Source organism: Rousettus aegyptiacus, unplaced genomic scaffold, assembly GCF_014176215.1.
Source record: "Rousettus aegyptiacus isolate mRouAeg1 unplaced genomic scaffold, mRouAeg1.p scaffold_m13_p_17, whole genome shotgun sequence".
Lineage (NCBI taxonomy): Eukaryota > Metazoa > Chordata > Mammalia > Chiroptera > Pteropodidae > Rousettus > Rousettus aegyptiacus.
The window spans coordinates 18,833,547-18,853,136 of NW_023416292.1; the positions used below are offsets into that span (position 1 = coordinate 18,833,547).

The following is a 19,590-nucleotide window of genomic DNA, read 5'->3' on the forward strand; positions in this document are numbered from 1 at the left end:
AATTTTTAAAGAATATGGGGAGTCCATCATCTTAAACACAGATTTTCATCATGTACCTGGTTCTCACGTTACGAGTAACTTTTGAAATGAGTAAAAAGTATGCTAGCGGCAGGATCCTGAAGATGTTTGCTTAATCAGCAAGGAATGTGATGTCAGAATTCTGGTTCTTCAAGAGGGGAATCTGGGAACAGGCAGAGTGGCTGCAAAGATGCATTTTATTCAACCAAAGCCCAAGAGCACAAAGCAATCCTGCAGACTCATCTATTCCTCAACAAGGAGAAATTGTTCACAGGACAAAACTCTTGAAGCTAATAACTATCAATGGTGTAGCTGGCAGTTGCTAACCTTGCTTTTAAAACTTTCAGCATAGGATAAATTCCCTAGGAGGCTGGAGATTGGAACTGGAATAATCTTGGCTTCCAGTTTACAATTAATTTGTGCATTTCAGGATCCTGGTTGTGTTGTTTTCGACTTTATTTGTAAGTTGTTCCTTAATTTTTGAGGAAATGCTTAAAATTTCATTCCACCTCAATGATGATTTAAAATACTGACATTTCCTTGAATTTCAGAATAAGCCTTTTTTTTTTTTGACAGTACTGAAGAAAAGTTGAGTGACGCCCCAAGTGACTAGGTCTCTGAGATGCCAACACAGGATTGACTGTGAGACTTTTGGGGACCTGGGGCTTTGGGTATTTATAGCCTAGAAAAGATCCTCTAAGTTTGGGGTGTTTTTCTATAACTCTCATTTCAAGGGTAGAAAGATAATATTTTGGTCAGTCAGGCTCTCAACGGTCAGTGAATTTCTTACGTTTAGAAATTAGAAACGTCCACGTGGGATAAATGGATGTAAAATTGCATTTTCCTACCCAATAAAGGGCATCTCTAGACAGTCTCTCCACTGGGAAAGGAGAGGCAGAGTTGGACACGCTCTCTTGCCAGGAAAACCCTGCCAGACACGCACAGACGGGCACACAGGGTCCACACGGGGGCGAGAGGCCAGCTTCAGGGAACGGCTCCACCCAGTGGCGAACCCGCTGCTCGCAGCCCACTCACCACGAGTCACAAATGAGACCTGGAAGTGCAGCTGGCTTTATTTTCACATAGGAAACGATTATGGCATCGCATTGCTTAGAGCACAGAGGAACACAGATATAAGACTGATACTCAGTGTTAATACATTGTATCAAAAACATCAAGGCAAAAGTGAAGATAATATAGGACAATTTCATTAATCAAGACCTTGTTCCCATTTTATAATTATTAATCATAAGTTTATATCTGTGTCAACAGAATGTATAAGAAAATCACCATGGGCTTCAGGGCTCACTTTTTTGCACATGTGAGGTCAATATTTTCAATTATAGTTTAGGGAAACATTCAGGGATTAATGATTTTTTAAAGGAGAAATATAGATAATACTGATTAATAAATTTATTGTTTTTTAGTACAGATACCAGTTTTGTTTAATCTTACACTATAGAGATACACCTGTGTCTGCTTATAGAGGGATGGACAACCTCCCGTTTGTGTCGTGCCTGACGGCTTTTCAGAGCGTTTTTATTACATTATCCCGCACGTGTGTTACTTCCTCTGATTCTGGCAGGAGGAGCAGGTGGGGCTGCCAGGGCCTGAGCAGTTCGCGTGTCACAGGAGGACGAGGGAGGCGGAGAGGCTTCTGCAACTCGCTGGAGGTGAAGCGCCAAGATTCCGTGTCTCTCACGTCGGTGACTCTTTGAACTGTATCGTGCTTCACGACGTTGACAGTGAAACGTCACTGTCCAGCTTGATTTATAGGATTTTCTTGACAAGGCTGAACTGACTCCTCCCCAGCTGGCCAGTCCCTGGGGTAAGCACTTCTCACATTTCACACATGATTTGATTACTTCTGCCCTAAGTGAACAACCTACTCTCCGGGTATGAAAAACATGATTAGAAAACACTTAGCCATTGTATCACCCCAACAAGGAGCCATCTTCCACGTTTCTCCAAGTAAAAAGAAGCTTCAAGAGTCCCAAATAAAAAAATCCTAATAATGCATGTCATCAAGTCAAAACTGGATACCTTCCATCTGCTTCTTCACCATGGAGAATGCTACCTGGAGACCTTCTACCCCAAAACTTCTCAGCTCTGTGGCAGGGCTCCGGGTCTCATTTCAGCCTTGAGGAAGCGAAGGTGACAAGACCCAAAAGCTCAACTTTCTGGATGGCGTGGATCACCTGACGAGCTCTTTTCTGCTTCTGGGTCTGTTGGCCAGGCGACCTGGATGTGATAGGGCTTCAGTTCCTCAGGAGGGATGAAATCTGGGGCATTGCTCATGAGGTCGTGCCCCCGGAAGGACTTGGGGAAGGCGATGACGTCTCTGATGCTTGGTGCCCCGGTGACAAGACATATCAGCCTGTCTAATCCTGTGAGTAACATACAGTATTAACATGAGCATGTAATGTAACATTGGGATGGACTTCATTTTTCTATAAAGGTTGTAAAGAACTTTTAAACAAGAATCTTTACCGGACCGCGCGCACTTCCACGCTATTAAAAAGTCTCTCAAACGCAAACTACCTGTTAAGTCGGATCTTTATAACTGGTAAAATAGATTTAAAAAAATATATCATCAAAATGAAAACAAGGTCTTGTAGGACCCTTGGGCTCGCCCCTGACCTCCTTCACTCCCCCATCGCCCCCCATGAGCTAAGCCCAAATCTGAGACGGAGTGCTAGGGATCGAAATGTAGCTTGCAGGACACACTTTACCTAAGGCAATTCCTCCGTGAGGGGGCGCCCCGTAATCCAAAGCCTGGAGCAGGTGGGAGAGCAATGTCACATCTTCCTGAAATTCAAAAAAAATTCAACTTAAATACATACTGAGGGTCCACCAAGCGCCACACGGTATGCTGGAGTGTTAAAGGGAAAATAAAGCACCTTAATAGGTTTCCAGGTTAGTAAGAGAACAGGACAAGTCACGGACGTCAAATACGGAGAGGCGCCTGGTCTCCCTACAAGCAGCTACTGTACTGACCCCGCAGTCGGACATGCACGGGCGTGGAGGTGCGGGCTCTGGAAGGCAGGATGCACGCAGGGAACCGTCTTGCGCAGGGACCAGGGGAGGATCCAGTGTCAGGCGGGGCAGCCTGCGGGCCCAGAACGGGCCCTGGGTTTGGTGGCCAGGAGTAACTTAGGGCCCGAGCACGCGGAAATGCCGGAATCCTGTCCGCGAATGGTTCTCGGGCAGGTGCTTCCGAGGAAGCCGAGCGCCAGCGACGGCACCGGTCTGGCACCCGGGAATTGCCACGGTCGCTGACCCGCCACGTCTGCACTGAAGCAGAGAGCCAAGCCCATGCTGCTCCAGGCCTAGCGGCGCCTCCATTCGTGACGCATTTAACAGGTAAACATTCTAGTTTTCCTAAAGCCAAGGCCGGGGCGGACGACGAGGTCACCTTCAGGACGGTGTCCAGGACGTGGCGCTGCAGCTGTGCGTCGTGGATTCGGATGGACCCGCCTCCTACCTCGCTGCCGTTTAAAACCAAGTCATAGTGCTGGCTCCGCACCTAGAAGATTCGGGCCTGCGTGTTAGAGCCTCTGGCTTTCCGTTCCGCAGGCTGAAGACATCGCGGCTGCCCAGAGAAGGTTAACTACCCACTCAAACCCGACGCTTTCTTCGGGGGCTTCCAGAGCAGGGCCGGACTGTGCAACCGCAAGTCCTCTGCCTTTGTCCCCACGTTTCCTTTTTACCCGGGAGGCAGGTAAGGTACCTTTTCGGGCTCAGTGGACAGGAGGTGGACGTCGCTGGGGTGGGGAGCGGTGAATGGGTGGTGGGCTGACTCCAGCTCTCCGGGGTGCCCCTCCTTGGGCAGGAAGAGCGGGAAATCCAGCACCCAGAGGAAAGAGAAGCGAGCTGGGTCACGCAGCAGCGCCCCCTTGGCTTCCAGAAGGTCGGCACATTCCAGCCGTAACTTCCCCAACAGCGAGCACTGCGAACAGAAGACAGGGACAGCGAGTAGCTCTGTGGCAGAGCAGGTAGCAGATGACACAGCCAGGTTCCAAAGCCGGGCCATTCTCTGAGAAAGGAGGGGCCAACGAACAGAGGAGGCTGAGCTTCTCTGGAGACAGGCGGGAGGATGACCCGACCGCGCCACGGCTGGGGACGACTGTCAGACTCGGCGGCGCGGTGACTGAGCATGCAGGTGTCAGCGCCCGACTGGCCCGGGGCTGCCCCTCCCTGGGTCTGTCACTGACTCGTCTGCACCCTTCCCATGGTACAACGGAGATGAAAACATCCACTGCGAAGGCTGCCGGGACGACTGAGGCCAGCGAGACATGCGAGGCGCAGTCTGCACGGCAGGAGCCATCGCGGTGACGCCGCCCTTGCTGCTCCTGACGCGCGTGCCGAGGGTCCGGCGCGGGCCGGGCACGCAGCTGATGCTCGGGAAATGCTGGGCCCCTGGCGGCGGTGTGGGTTAGAGGTTAACTTAAGAGCGTGACTTCTGGAACCAGATTTTGAGGGTCAGAAAAAAAAAATCTGAGCAAAAGTTTTAGCCTCTGTGCCTCAGTGTCCTTATCTTTACTAACGTAAGAGTATCGGTTCTTCTCTCAGGAGGGTTGGCAGGAGGATTAATAGTATACACACCGAGGGCTGTAAACAGGACGTGCTTAAGGAGTGGCAGCTGTGACCCCTAGGGCTTCCCTCAAAGAGGACAGTGGTCAGGGCAGGAGACCTGCTGGGACACGCGCCCGCAGCGTCGCTTTGTGGCCTATTCTGTCTGACACTTAAATATCCACACAGGCCACTTCACTGCGACCGATACTCAGTGTGGTTCTCACGAGTCTGGTGTCTGGAGCCCTTCCAGGGACATCCCAGGAAGGACGAGAATGACACCTTCCTAAGAAAAAGAACGTCCGCATGTGGGTTTACACCACGGACGTTTAACAGCCGAATGAGACCGCAGCAGGATTTTTACATAATACAAAAATCTCACGTTCTTTTTTAAGAAATGCACTGACAATAAAATGTGTATTTCCCCAGAAAATTTAACAGTGCTGTCTCGTGGCTGGTGCTCGAAAATAATGATAAATTAATTCATTCAAAAAAAGTGTATGCAGTATCAAAACTTGCAGAGCTTTCTATACGATCGCAGGGGAAGGGGAAGACAGCGGACTGCGCTTAGCTTTGAAGCTGGACCCCAAAACTTCCTTTGGAAGAAACAATAAAAACAGTGCACACGAGTCAGCGTGAGCCTGACGGAGTACTAAAGGGACACCATTACTGTAAAGAAGTCATGTTATACTGCACTGCAAGAGTGAATTTACATCACGCTAGACCTTTGAAGTACATTTTCAATGCTCATGTTTGTCTTTTTACACCACGCTTACACCAGTGATGTCTAAAGCCAAACATATACCGAGTACTCAGCGCTGGGCTGTGGCCAGTCCTTCTTCGATATCCAAAGAACAGTGGCTCAGCCAGCGCCTGGTGGCGTGCATCTCCTCCCAGCTACTGCTCCTGGGGCAGGGCCTCGGTGACTCCAGGCTACGGCCAGCGCTGTCTGCCTGCCCAGCAGCCTCCGGCAGTCTGACCGGTCCCTCCACATTTGCAGGAATGCACTATGGACCAAAGCTAGTGACTACCAAGTTTTCTTAATTTGCAAAACCTCAAAAATGAAACTACTTTTTCATAACTGTATATTGAATGCCAACAGCCCTCTAAGTGGCCTTCCTAACGAGAGCCAGGTCCGATCTGGGTGAGTTGTGCCCGTGGAGCCTGGTAGCTGGTGAAAAAAGCCTAGTTTTTCTAGATGCACTGTGACGCACTGAAGGATGTTTATCTTTCAGCTCCGTTTGAGGACATGAACGCCCAGTGTCACAGCCTGGCCGCGTGCGGGGAGGAGGGGCGTGGGAGGACTTCTCACCGCTCTCGAGTGCTCTCCGGCCGTGAGCAGGAGCATGTCCCCCTCCTGGGCCTGCATGCTTCTCATGAGTCCCGACCCCCGCTCCTCCACGATGAGCTTGGCGACCGGGGAATTCCAGTTCCGACTGGCTTTTGGGAATACAGGTAAGACTTCCTGTGATGAAGAAAAAAAAGACTCACATTTTTAAAAAAGTGGGGTCGACCTGTTTTTCTTGCAGTACAAGGACTTATTGTTCCTAATGGGAGAGAAGCTGCATGAGATGATCTCTATCCCTTCCCTGAACCCCTTCAAAATGATACTAACAGAATTTTAAAAAGCGATCTCATCGCAATGAAAAAACAGAGAGGAGGAGGGCGAGGAGGAACATCGGCAGGTAAGGGCTGTCTGCAGGTTGCGAGGGAATGCAACAGGCGCGACTGAAGAGTCCACGTGCAGGAAGCTCTGGCCAGAGACCGAGGAGCGGCCCCGGCAGAAAGGGACCGATTCTACCCTGCAGAGTCCTGGAGACGCTCGGCGCTCCTTTGGAGCTTCGTCTCATTGCCGGAAGTTAATAGGAAAAGTTTAAAATGGACAAGAGGGAAAAAAAGGGCACTATGTGGCCAGATGTCTGACAACAGAGACACTCGATAGGGGACTGGGCCGGCGCAGGCTAGCGCGAACCCTACCGCGTTCCGTTAGGAGCCTTCTTTGCTATTGCTTTTTCAACCGCGGGCATGCACATACTAAGAATTACTAAACGCTAATAACAATTTAAGCCGAATCAAGTTAAAAAACTAATAAGTTAAAAAGATAAGTAGAACTCATTTCTAATATAAGAATTCAGAAAATTGGGGAAGTAAAAGAGAAAAGAGGAAAAGAAAGAGTAGATGAAGAAAAGAAGAAAATGTAGTAATAGGTCAAGTTAAAGGCTGCCAACTTAACCTTTAGGCTTATCTCCTAGATGCAGGTTTCAAATACTATTAAAATAAAAATAAAGAACCAAAATCAGGAGATACAGAGTTGCCAATTTGGAATTATATCAAGGGCATAAAACAAACCCAAAATATTACCTACTATTACTATCATTTCATAAAAGAGCATTTTTTTTTAGCAAAAAACAAAACAAAGCTAAGAAGTAAAGGATAGTTCTTTAAATTCATTTAACTTTATGAAAAACTTTTTATATTTTCCTGACTTTCCCATTTTGCCTCAGCCAGCTTTGGAAACCACCATCCTAATCTTTCTCATGCTGAAAAACCCCTTGGAGCTTGAGGTCTGAGGCTTGGGATGCGCTGGTGCTACAGGGGGGTAGTCCGTTTTCAATCACAAACAGTGTGATGAGGCGGCTATGACCCGTCTATGTGGAATTCTGTAGTCTCCTTTTCTTACGAGCGTTTTCCCCATGTTACAGACTCTTCGGAGACAAAGTTTTAGAACAAACTTACTTCAATATTAATTCCTTTGATTACACCTTAATCTATTCAATCACTTCCCATATGGTTTAATTTTGTTCCTGATACAAACGACACTGTGATGAGCATACAGTCTCCTCCTCTTTTGGGTCCCTCCTCTCTTCAAAGTGTGTCACAGAAAATTATTGACTCCAAAAGCCCGACTGTTTTTAAAGTTATTGATTCCGAAATGGCCGAGGCAATTCGTATTTCCGGTGACAATGTGAGAATGCCCACGTTCCACTCCTGCTCCTCCGTATTTTAGTTCTGCCACTAGCCAAGCCGAGAACACAGAACATGCCCATCAAGGGTGGATTCAGAATTCTAAAAACCGGTACGAGAAGGACCATGAGTATAGGCTTTCTTTCACACCTGACACACTTTCATTTAAACCTTGGGCACATGAGGCTCTATTTGTTTTCGTAACTGAAGTTCCATTGTTTCTTTTAAAAATATGATTAACGATGAATTCAACTGTCCCAAGTTGAAATCTTAGAATTAAACCCAGAGGTTAAGATTAAGTTTAAAAATAAAGAGAAAAAGTAGAAGGATGATCTGGACAAACAAGACCCTTGAAACTAATAGTGTGAGCATTCGAGCAATTGTTAGTTAAAAACACTGAGTCCATAAAAGACAGGAAAAAATGCTCTAATTAACTCCTTACCTGGTTAAAATGGTCGGCTGCAAATTTTCTAATGTGTTCAATGTCTTTCCTTGTTAGGTATTTCTGATGAAAGAAAATGGAAGTAAACTCATCAATATGATACTCAGCTTCATAAACATGTTTATATCAAACGGAATAGAAATACATGTTGTGTCTTTCCATCACAATAGTTGGATTCGACAAAAATTTAATTTCTGTTGCCAAATGACAAAGTTTTTAAGCTTCTTACAGGGCTTTCCCCCACCCTCCCAATTATGTAAGTCTCACTGAAAATCGCTGTGAATAAATTCCACGTAATATGCAGGATAAAGGTCCAAACTGAATCTTTACAGTTGAATTGTGAAAGAAAAAATAACTTTCAGGTCAGTAAGATGATTCAGAATTTGAATATTTCAAGTCTCTTAAAATTCTTTAGCTTTTTCTAAATTGTCTCAATGTCGAGTGAGACACTATCATCATGACTAATATTCATGGGGTCCTTTACTGGGTATGGGAGACATGGGAGGGGGGAGACGGGGCTCACGACCCAACAACTCTCATGATCTACTTGGGGAAGAATGGACATCCTCAATCTGGGGTAAATAATACAAGCGACACACATTACACTGAGCTTACCTGAATCCACTCATTATGTCTGGACTACAGTATGGACACATTACTTTCCACTGAACATAGGAAGTGAATAAAAAGTAATGAGACCGAACTCTTACTCCCGTTTTGAATATACTCAATAAGCTTATATATCCGAATGAGCAGTCTTTCGGAATAGTAATCTTATTCAAAAACCAGCACACAAGGGTTATGCTGGGCTAAGCTAACAGTCTTTGGACGAACTGAGGCTGGAGACAATATGAATACTAATTGATGCTCATTACTGGCGGAAATGATCCCAAATGAAGTACAGGAGTACCGTACAGCGTTGTTTAGAGAAGAAAAAAGCTCTAGATCTTGAGCACAAACCCACATTCATAAGGTTGTTGTGTTCTAGGTATAGTTTTAGGGACACTGTCAGACGTGATGTGAGGACACATATCTTTGTTCGCAGAGAACTGCTCTTTCTGAAGTTGAAACGTGCCAACGCTGACCACCTGCATGTCCCGAACACGCGGTCCAGACAGGGAGCACTGCGCCTCACTTACCGCTCCATCAGAGACGCACATGGCCTTGACGGTGCCCTGGGGTGTCCCAAGCGCCTCCTGAAGGAACCCGGCCTGTGTGTCTCTGAACGCATCGCTGAGATCTACGATCTGGAAAGCGGGTAAAAATAGGGTCAACTAACCATGAAGGGATTTTTTTATCTCAAAACAGTTCACAAACAAGATTTTAGAGGAGAAAGCAGATCTGTTAACACGTCCAGAGCACGTTCACAGGGTGGTTACCACGGGTCGGCACTATGACAATGAATGATGGCTTATTCGTGAGTGTCAATTTATTTCATCTGTGTAACAAGAGCATGAAGCAGGCGCTCTTATTATCCCTGCTTAATACATGAGGAGACCAAGGCACGGAGAAGGAAATGCCTCGCTCAAGATGACAGGGCCGGGAAGTGGCGGAGCCAGAGCTGGACCTGCGCGGTCTGCCGTGAGGACCGCTTTCCACGTGACTCACGGAGAGGCAAGGGGGGGTGAGTTGGCAGCTGGGAGGAGGCCGTCAGGACTCTGTGTACTGTGTTTTTTTTTCACTCTAAGAACTGAGCACTGCCTGTTCACAGACTGCGCAGAGCTGTTTCTAAGGAGCGTGTACTGAGGACAGACGCAAATGTCACTGTGTCACCGAGGCCAGGGCTGCTCCTTTCTAACAGCAAATACCGAGAAGCTCACTACTGGAAACTGCTCCGTGTACCTCCTGCCCTCACTCACCTTTAGTTACTGTGTGTCGATCTTAATAATTTGAATAAACGTTTCCGTACGTTTGAGCTCTTTAAAGAGCAATGGAAAAGAATAAACCCTTACTCGTTTGCCTTCCAAGTGTCAGTTTAGCTGAAGAAAAACTGGAGAGGACAGAATAGGGTTTTTTCCCTTTCGAGTTACCATTCATGCCCATATGAGTAATAACTCGTCAGTCATAAAAACTTTACTGCAGAACCTCGTTCTTGGAAATGGGCTTTGGAACACAGTAGAAGATAGGAAAAAATATCGTAATGCCAACAAGCTACTATTCTCTCTTGCTGTATCTCCATGACAAAGGTAATAAGCCAAGGTAATGACAAAAAAAATGATAAAACTGTGAGTGTAGCTCATAGTAGATTTTAACGCGGCTCGGAAGACCGCAGGACTGTCTGAGGGCAGAGACCTGGGCAGTGAAAGTACCTTCATCCCGAAGCGAGTGTCGGGCTTATCAGTTCCATAGCTGGCCAGCGCCTCGGCAAAGGTCAAAGAAGGAAAAGGAACCTCCACAGGGCCTTTGTCGCTGGGCCAGGAATACTGGAGCAAACCCTCAACGAGACTCCGGATCCCGGTCTGGTCTACAAAAGACATCTCTATGTCAATCTGAAACCAAATGACATAGGTAACTAACTTGAACAGCCACAACAGTCACATGTACGTATTTATGTATTTCTCTGGTTTCAAGTCACCATAGGTTTCGGGACATACTTACTACACAGAGGGAAACAAACACTATTGGACGGCTGTTTTATGTCTGGCCCTGTGCTAATACTTTAAACGCATCAGATTGTTTAATTCCCATGACCATCTCAAGGCTAAAGCTCAGAGAAGCTGGGTAACCTGCCCGTGAACATGCAATTACACTTGATCCCGGGTCAGGCCACCTTCAAAGCCACACTGATTAACATGCTACACACAGAAACCAGTCACAATAGTTCTGATGAGTCCACAGATTAGAGAAATAGTTTAAATATCAAGAATACACAGAATGATTGGTTCTTAATGTAGAAGAGATATCTTAGGAACGTTATCACATCATGACCACTGAAGCCCTGTGGGAATCTCTCTCTGGCTTTATACTGATGACTATTCTCAGTGTAAAAAGGAAACAGGAAACAGATCAAAAAGGAAATAATCGGTATCTCAAATGCAGACTAGTTGCATTAAATATCTGATGGCTAAGATGTAATGAGAAGGAAAGTATAAGTAACGACTGTTCTGGTCGGGAAATACTTGGCTGTAGCGAGGCTGAGCCAGTGAGAGACAAGGGCACGGAACTTAGTACCTGAGTGAACTCAGGCTGTCTGTCTGGTCTCGAACCTTCATCTCGATAACATCGGGCAACCTGAAAATATCTATAATTGAAAAACAGCACAAGTCATGATTCTGGGAAGACTTACACACTTTTCAACAGAAGTTCACGGCAATATAGATATGAAATGAATGAACAATGGTAACTGAAGGACGTAAGGAATTTAAAAATCCTTCATGGTGTTCTAATCTAATCGGCCGCGTGGCTGAGCCGTGAGATATGGACTGTTCTATCTGTTGCTCTGGAAGCACCCCAGGGCACCCCTGGACGGCCGCGCAGGAGACTGACAGGCTGGGTGCGTGCACGTCTGTATAGACCCTTCTGCTTCGGCCGCACTGAAACCTGCACTGCTCCATGAACACACCTGTTCATTCCGGCGCTACGCCTTCCACGCGCATCTCCGTCTGCTGAAATGCAGCTCTTTCCCAGAAGGCCTACCTCAGAAAGGTTTTTCTAATACTTCCCAAGACAATCACGTTTCAAACCTTTTCAATACCCACTTTGCAACTCTCAAGGCACTTATTTTTGGTTTCTATCACATTTGATTTTATTTATTATCCTATTCTTACCAGATCCATTAACTCCTTGACAGCTGAACCCATTCTTCTTTGTTTCGAATCCCCTGCCACAGCTACTAGTTCGGAGCTCTGTACCTGGTGGCCACCCAATAAATCCTCACTAAATGATGACGATGAAGTTTTAGGGTATTTTGCAAGCGTTTTCCAAACTCTCATACATTTTCTTACCTTCTTTTAAGAGATCAGACACTTTTTCCCCTCCTCCCCACTTTTTATTTTTCTGACAAGTACTGAAAGCTCACCTGTCTAAACCACCGACCATCAGAAGCTGCTTAAACTGCTGAGGACTCTGAGGCAGAGAATAGAACTTCCCAGGTTCCCTGGATGGTATTACAAACTCTTTTGCACCCTTTTAAGGAGAGAGGGAGAACAGGGATACTATTAAAAACAGAAACCCAAGAACTGGCAGAAGTTAGCATTTCAGCCCTCAGTGAAATTAAATAGAGCAAAGTCCCCACAATGACAGATCATTTCTTGCAGTCCCCAAAAGGCTTGCAAACAGTAGGCTTTACATAATGTTTGGACACAGTAGGTATTACATGTATGATTGTTAAAATGAATTCCCAATTCTGTTACTAGCTAAAAGAATTCTGTGCATCAATTCCTATTTAAGTGTTTCCTGACTGCTTTTCTAAATTAAACTATAGTTTTATAAGTCCATTGTCTGTATAACTAGGTTAAATATCAAGGTTTAGAAATGTTAGTTCTTAATGAAGAAAAGATCTATATTTAAGAAACTGATTCATTATTGATTCGCATCTATAAATCTGAAAGGAAAGAAAACTCACATTGAATAAAAGGATTCCAGCTTGAAACCCTGGCCTATATAATTTTCTAGACTCTTGAAGAAAATCTAGTTAATGTGACCATCATGAGTTAGTAAAATAAATAAAAGAAATACAACCGAGTGAATATGAAAGCAGAGTGGTCCCGTTCTGTAACTAAGTGGACGTCAGCAGTCTGACTTAAGCAATGTACGTACCCCTGGGGTCCTCTTAAACAGTGTTGGTGTTTCCACATCCACAAACCCTAAACAAAGAGAAACGCCCCAACTTAATAGACAGGGATTTGTCAAAAATGATGTCTGTGGTATAGTCCAACACACCTGAGGCTGCCCTTCATTAGGAATTTTGGCTGAAATATGTTACCAAGCCCACAGGTGCTGGTTTCTACAACTCCAAGGAGGAAGCTGAAGGTTTTCATAAATCCTATTCTGTTCGTACAGTTGATACTTATGTCATGAGATAATTCTAATTATTTGATGGATTCCTGTCCACTGGACTGTTTTGGTTTCCTAAATGTTCTGCTAGTGTAGCAAAAATAACACAAAAAACAACCCCAGGACTGATTAATGAGTCTAGTTTAATTTCCATGTTATTTCTGAGCTCACAAAAAATGATACATAAGCATGATAATTACAAAAATATAAGAGCCAAAGGGCTGTCCTTCCTTCACTAGTGATGGGAAGCAATGTAACGCACTATCACCTTTGAAAAGCTATGCTTGTGATGTGGTAGGCAACTAAATTATGCTCTAAGTTACTAAGTTACACTCTAGGACAAAATGCCTGGAAATTAACCTTCAAAAACTGCTGTACACATTAAGTGAATTCCAGACCTCACGCCCCAGCTGATCCAGTGATGCTGAAGAGAGGATATAGTAAAACTGCTGAATGAAACAGCAGAGATGCTAAAAAGCTCCAAAGGACACGCACCCATTCCCCTTACCGTGTAGGTTACAGAGGTAGTCCCGCATTTTCATGACCATCTGGGACCTCAGCCGCAGGTTATACTGCATTTGGAAGCTACGTAAGTCTAAGTAGCGATACTGCAAACGAAGAGCCTCTGTTTTCTAAACAAATTTAAAGATTTTTGAGTTTAAATCATATCTACATGGTTAGGAAGTTAAGTGAACATTTTATCACTGTTAGATGCTTAAACTTAGAAGACATAGGATCTCCTATGCTACTTGGCCATTTCCAAGCTAGCCGTAAATTTCGTTTTGAAATGTAAAAAAGAAACAAAAAAACTTGAATCACATCCAAGTCTTAAAGACAGAACTACATTTCAAGCTGTCTGAAGAAAACAGTCTAGGTGTTTAGAAACTGCAATAGCTTAATGAGTTGTCACTATTTAAGAACAATTCCCAAGAAATTGTAGAAATGATGGAACAATTCATGATATTTCTATAATAAAATGCCTAATGTTGCAGTAGTTAAAGTTTTTCTTTAACAAACTCCGGAAATGCTTCTCTGCTCATCAACATTTTCCAGAGACCTTATTTTATTAATAACAGAGGATCGCACCTTCACAAAGTCCTTAATTTCAAAGGGCAGCTTCTTACAGGAATTCAGAAGTTGAGCTGTTTTAACCTTGATTTCAATGTCACCTGTTGGCATTTTCTTAAAGAGAGGAAAAGAAAGACCTATTTTCAAAATCACTCGTCAGGACGTTTACACAGTGAATGTTCGTAAAACACACGATTTACTTCAAATGTAAAATGCACAGTGCTTATAGAGGATGAGGTAAATGTCTGTGCCTGATTTTGACGTTCTGATGCATATCTGTAGCTGATGTGACTGGTCATTAACAAATGTCCTAACGCGTATTTATATAGGTGTGTGTGTCTGCAGTGAAGACTTTGAAATCTATAGGATCATTCGTAGAACTTACAGAGCTGTAGTGCCTGATGTCCAAAAGGAGCTGGGCCTCTGTTGCCTGAATGTGTAATCAGACAGTGTGAACATACGCGGGAAAAATTGACATAGACAAGGTCTAAACTACTAACTGCGTTCTCTTGTCCTGGAGGTCGGGAAATCACCGTCCCAGACACTTGCACCACAGATTCCACGGGGGCTTCACATAAAATCTTCTTCACAGAAGCAGCCGACTACAGAGTAAGAGGGGAAACAGTTTCAAGAAACAAATGAGCCTAAAGGGATCTGTAGGAACTGGGGCTGTCCTTAATGATTTTATTAAAGAATTTGCTAATTGCATCCCCATTTAACTCCATTTAATACAGCAAGTCAAACTCTTAACAGCTTAAACCTTTTTTCCTTACAGGAAAATATGGAGAACGATTAATGCAAAAAAAAAAAAAAAAAAAAAAAAAAAATCCTACACAGTTCATGAACCCCGATCCCTGAAAGAAAATTCATTGCTCTAATGTCAAACACTAGAGCTGAGTAGATATTTTCCTTGGGCATACAAGCATTTGTAAATATTGCCACAATGGAAACCAATGCTGCCCAATAATCATAACGAGAGTTCTTTACCGTATCTAATTTTAATGGTGATTATTTTTGAGTTGTAGTACCTTCACATGGCTGAAAATTCCCAGGGTACAAACTGATACACAGTGAGAAGTCACCCTCCTACTCTTGTCCTAAAGCCCCTTAGTTCCCTTCCCCAGAGGCACCGTGTTACCAGATACTCATGTGTCCTTCTGGGGACACATCATAGATACATACACACACACACACACACACTCTCTCTCTCTCTCTCTACAACAACAGCACTCTGCACGCTCTCCTGTGTCCCATTTTTTCTCCATCTAACAATATACTTGGTTTCCTCCCCTCTTTCAGTACATAAAGAGCTTCTTAACCTTTTTCCTATGGCTATAAGGATATACAATTTTTACACCAGTCTCTTTTTGGGGAACATCCAGATTCCCAATTTTTTCCTATTAAAAATAACCCTGCAATAAGTAACCTTGTATTTATGTCATTTTGCACCTGTGTCAGCCTAGGCGTAATTGGCTGGAAGTGGAAGGGATGGTCCCCGGGATTCATGCGTTTATAACTGATGCTGCCAGTCGCTCTCTAGAGCTGGCATCGAAGTGCACTCCCTCCGGATGGGCATGCGCACGATTTCCCACAGTGTGCTGTCAATCCAGCGTGCCACACATACCAACGTGGTACAGTTATAATCCACACTTCTCTACCTGTGAGTCTCAGATGACTATAAGTCACTTATATTTTCTGTTCTGTATTTTATGTTCATGTCCTAGGCTCATACTTCTATTGGGTCACCTTTTAAAAAAAAATTGATTTGTAGTAGCCTTTTAGATATTACAGAAATTAGCCTTTTGTTATTTGATGTGCTCATTAGCATACGTCTTATTTATATTTATACAGGGGTACATGTTTGTAGTGAATATTTTTTCCTAGTTTGTCATTTGTTTTAATGTTGCTTATACTGTTTAGTTTTTATTAGGCTCTGAATTTCAAACCTCAAACATACTTAGCTTACTCTAACCACAGCATCGAAGAGGCTTTCGGTAACAGTACCTCATCCTGGGGAATGAGAACTTGAACGAGCCCGTGGGAATCTCTCAGCACCAGGAAGATGTTCTGCCTAATTAATGAGGACAATGAACATGTCAGGATAAAATCTCTGAGCCCAAACTTGAAACAGGAAAAACAAATTAAACAAACAAGAGACTCCTATGAGTTCTCATATTCCTTTTTTAAATAATATGTACTTTCATTAGCTACAGTCATGAAATTTTCTATGAAGCTATTAAAGAAAAAGACTTTTTTAATTTTTATTGCCTTTACATATACACACATATATATACACAGACACCCACACACACATATATATATATATATATATATATATATATATACCAATGTTATCCAGATGGCTTATTGATGAAAAGGTGTTTAAAAAATTAAATTTTCATTGGCTAACATCTTTATAAGAAAATTTTATTAAATTTGGAAACTTTCCACATATTAAAATCCAAGGTAATACTTCAGAATATAGAAACATGATCAGTTATTTTTGAAATATGGCAACATAAAGTCTTTTCCTAAAAAAAGACACAATCTAAAATTTTCTAGCAGAGGTTATAACCCATCAAAGGTCCCTCAAATCCTAATATCTTAGTATTGAAGCTACATTTCTCATACTTAATACCAAGAAGAGGGTCAGAAAGCCTCCCCAGATTTTGAGTTGAGAAGATAAAGTCAGCAAATTTATGAGTCAAATCCTCATTCATTTGGGACATATTCTTTAGGAAGGTCACACAATCTATGTATTTGGGATCTCTTTATTGTGAATTAATGTACTATTCAGATATGTTCTAGAATACAGAGATGAACAACAACAAAAATGGGCTCTAATCTTAAGGAATCACTGTTCTCTACCTCTATTTAGAATAAAATAAGCTTTTTCATGCTCGTGAGAAGCTGACCGGCTGGCCCATTCCCAATTACTGGACCTAGGGACTGTGAAATAAAAATTTTAACTTCCCGGGCTGAAAGTCTTTTTAAAAGAAAGGGTTATTAGGGCATTGCCAGCAAAAAAAGACTGGTCTTGGGCGTGGAGTCTAAACTACCAGCAGCATGGCTGGGTAGAAAAGACACCATGTCTATCGTCCCAGAGTTTTGCAAGTGTCTTTGTACATCACATTGGGGGGAAAAAGATGTAGGCCATTCTGAAAGAATGTACATTAGCTATGGACGAAGAGATTGGGAGAAGGTGAAGCAGGCTAGGTGTGGGGCATGGAGAGCGGCAGAATCCATATAGCTCCGTGTAAGTAAGCAGGGTTTTGGGGTTTGACAAAGCCTGGCTAGTCACTCTTTTTAGATAATCTTGGAAATTAAACCCTGGAAATTAGTTAATAATTCATTCCAACACACACTAAGGAGTGTGATCAGTCTTTTGTTGGTTTTGGACTATAGCTGTTAATCGACCAACTTCTTTTTGTCTCTTCCTTCTACCCTCTGGCCGGCTGTAATTTAATTTAGGATATCTCAGAATTTTATCCTTGTCAGGACTCTTCAACCCTCATAAGCCAAGGGACATTTCAGTGATAGATCATACTTCAACAGATGTCACTGGTACTTACTGAGAGTGATGCTATTTGGGTCTTTCGAAACAAAACTGAAAAAATTCAGTGAATCCTGAGAATCTTGCAGTTGTAAAGCTTTTATTCTTCTGACTGGTTAAATTAATGAAGGTTTGAAATTGCCTTGGGGACACCACCATGCATTCTTAAAACATCCGCCTTGATTTACCTGCGGTACTGAATCCATCCACACAAGGTGACTTCTTGGCCTAAGTGAGAAGAACGCAATTCTCCACATGTGTTGGTCCGGGCAATAAAGCTACTGAATTCTTAAAAAGAAAAAAGCGAAATTAAAAATACCTCATTTGCAAACTGCATAAAAATAAAGACTCAAATCACATCATCTTAGGTATGTCATGTCAATGGATACAATTTATAAAGGTCATTTGATTCAATCACTATTAAACTTAGCTGCAAATGTCAAGTAAATAACTGTTTTAATGTAAATTTCTGCTCTATGTTAGGAAATCTAAATTTTTTTGATCACTTAGCATTTGGCATTGACCAAAAATTACCCTATTCTTAATAGTGCGCATTTCTTCCCAAGTAAAATAGGACCTTAGGAATTACAGAAGTTTGATGATGAAGTAACTAGCTTTAGTGTGAATCTAGCGTGAAAGTCACATGCACTCTAAGAAAACACTACTCAAAATATTTTTAAACATGAAAGAACTTTTTAGGCTTACTAGTAGCATCAACTAAAAGTAGAATAGCCTATGTGGCTGACTCTTCTGGTCTTTTAAAACTGAAGGGACAAAACTATATTATAAGAAATGAAAAGAGGGGAAAAGTACATGGCGTTAAAGGGGTCAAATATGTGGTGACAGAAAGAAATCTAATGATGGCCAGAGAACACACAACGCTATAAATATATATGCCTTAACTGTTGAATTGTACGCCTGAAACTTACTGGATTCCGTTAAGCAAAGTTGCCATAATAAAATAAAAGAATGATTTGCTTCTACACATAAGGGCATCCAGTTAAGACTAGGGGGGAGATGGAAGAGAAGCCCTGTGCCTGCAGAGAACAGGAGGAAGTGCCGTCCAGAGGATGAGAGGTCAGTGCTCTCACCTGGAATTCTCCTCTGCGAACTCTGCACCAGATTCCTAGAGAGAGTACCCCAGATCAGCTGGGCGACCCTTCCAGTGGGTGTGGCTAACCCCCAGTTTAGCCGATTTAACCAGCTGGAGACCATGGTGCCGCAGGCAGGGGGACGCTCCCGAATCTCACTGCTGGTGTTGGATGCTGGTCAACAATCCGTTTTGGAAGTACCCACGAATCCCTTAAAATGCTGGCAGTTCCCACTCTCAGTCTCCAATGCTTAAGCCCTTCTCCGCCGAATATTCGAGTACACGTGTCTGGAAACTGGATGGATCTGGCAGGTCTCCGGGGCCCTTGGGGAGTGGGTAGGAGCAACCCCCACTACCCCGAGCATCAGTCTCCACTCATTCACTACCACGGCCGCGGCCAGAAGCGCGCGAGCGCGTCCACACCGCAGCGCGAGGCTGGGCCCGCGCGCACGCCGGGGCGGAAGGGGCCGGCTTGGCGCGAACGCTGCCCTTCCTGCCCCGCTCCCCGAGCGTCCCGTGGGCCCGACCTCAGCCTCGCGTTTCACGTCTCCCAGGCTGGCGGCCGACCTCGGAGCTTCAGAAGGAGGAAGGAGGTCACATCCAGAACGTTCTGAGGGCCCGAACCCCGCACGAAGACCGCCGGGAGGAGTCAAGCGCACCCCAAAACGCCCGCGAGCGCCCAACGTTACAGGCATTCGGCCAATCAGAGCGCAGGCGCTGCCGCCATGTTTAGTGCGGGCGGAAATGGGACGGAAAGCTTCGCGCGCGGGGGAAAAGCCGAAGAGCAAGGGCCGCGAGCTCAGGCGAATGGACGATAATAGTTAGGTCGCTCGACCGTGCCCTCAGTTGAAATGGCGACCTTAGTTGCTTCACTCACTTGGAATCGGC

At 44.1% G+C, this 19,590-nt stretch overlaps 1 protein-coding gene and 1 long non-coding RNA gene across 7 annotated transcripts in view; one reads left to right on the forward strand and one right to left on the reverse strand.

Moving 5' to 3' along the window:
- The window catches only part of LOC107516295, a 24,489-nt gene extending 14,533 nt beyond the window's left edge, over positions 1 to 9,956 (forward strand). The window contains exons 10-12 of one of the 6 annotated variants that reach the window (XR_004955164.1): positions 5,826 to 6,045; positions 9,042 to 9,417; positions 9,449 to 9,956. This is a non-coding gene — a long non-coding RNA (uncharacterized LOC107516295). Of the gene's footprint in view, positions 1 to 594; positions 3,740 to 5,825; positions 8,300 to 9,041; positions 9,418 to 9,448 lie in introns of those variants that run through there. The other 5 variants (XR_004955162.1, XR_004955161.1, XR_004955163.1 and 2 more) reach the window with 5 other exon arrangements.
- Positions 1,074 to 19,343, reverse strand: DARS2 (aspartyl-tRNA synthetase 2, mitochondrial). Its single transcript, XM_016147193.2, has 17 exons — positions 18,704 to 19,343; positions 17,801 to 17,900; positions 16,064 to 16,130; positions 14,560 to 14,661; positions 14,078 to 14,173; positions 13,500 to 13,623; positions 12,755 to 12,801; positions 12,015 to 12,121; positions 11,168 to 11,237; positions 10,306 to 10,485; positions 9,136 to 9,243; positions 7,997 to 8,059; positions 5,903 to 6,055; positions 3,749 to 3,967; positions 3,434 to 3,544; positions 2,751 to 2,826; positions 1,074 to 2,405 (listed from the first exon to the last, which is right to left on the reverse strand). Exons 1-17 carry the CDS (start codon positions 18,825 to 18,827, stop codon positions 2,191 to 2,193), a joined length of 1,962 nt encoding a protein of 653 aa, XP_016002679.2. The 5' UTR covers positions 18,828 to 19,343; the 3' UTR covers positions 1,074 to 2,190.
- Between the last annotated feature and the right edge of the window lie 247 nt (positions 19,344 to 19,590).

Excerpts from the sequence above, each read along its gene's own strand:
- DARS2 (XM_016147193.2), bottom strand. The coding sequence starts at position 18,827 with ATGGTCTCCAGCTGGTTAAATCGGCTAAACTGGGGGTTAGCCACACCC. Across the intron at positions 16,131-17,800 it reads GGATGGATTCAGTACCGCAG|GCAGAACATCTTCCTGGTGC; the intron begins GTAAATCAAGGC and ends CTCATTAATTAG. Across the intron at positions 3,968-5,902 it reads CCGGAGAGCACTCGAGAGCG|TGCTCGCTGTTGGGGAAGTT; the intron begins GTGAGAAGTCCT and ends TTCTGTTCGCAG.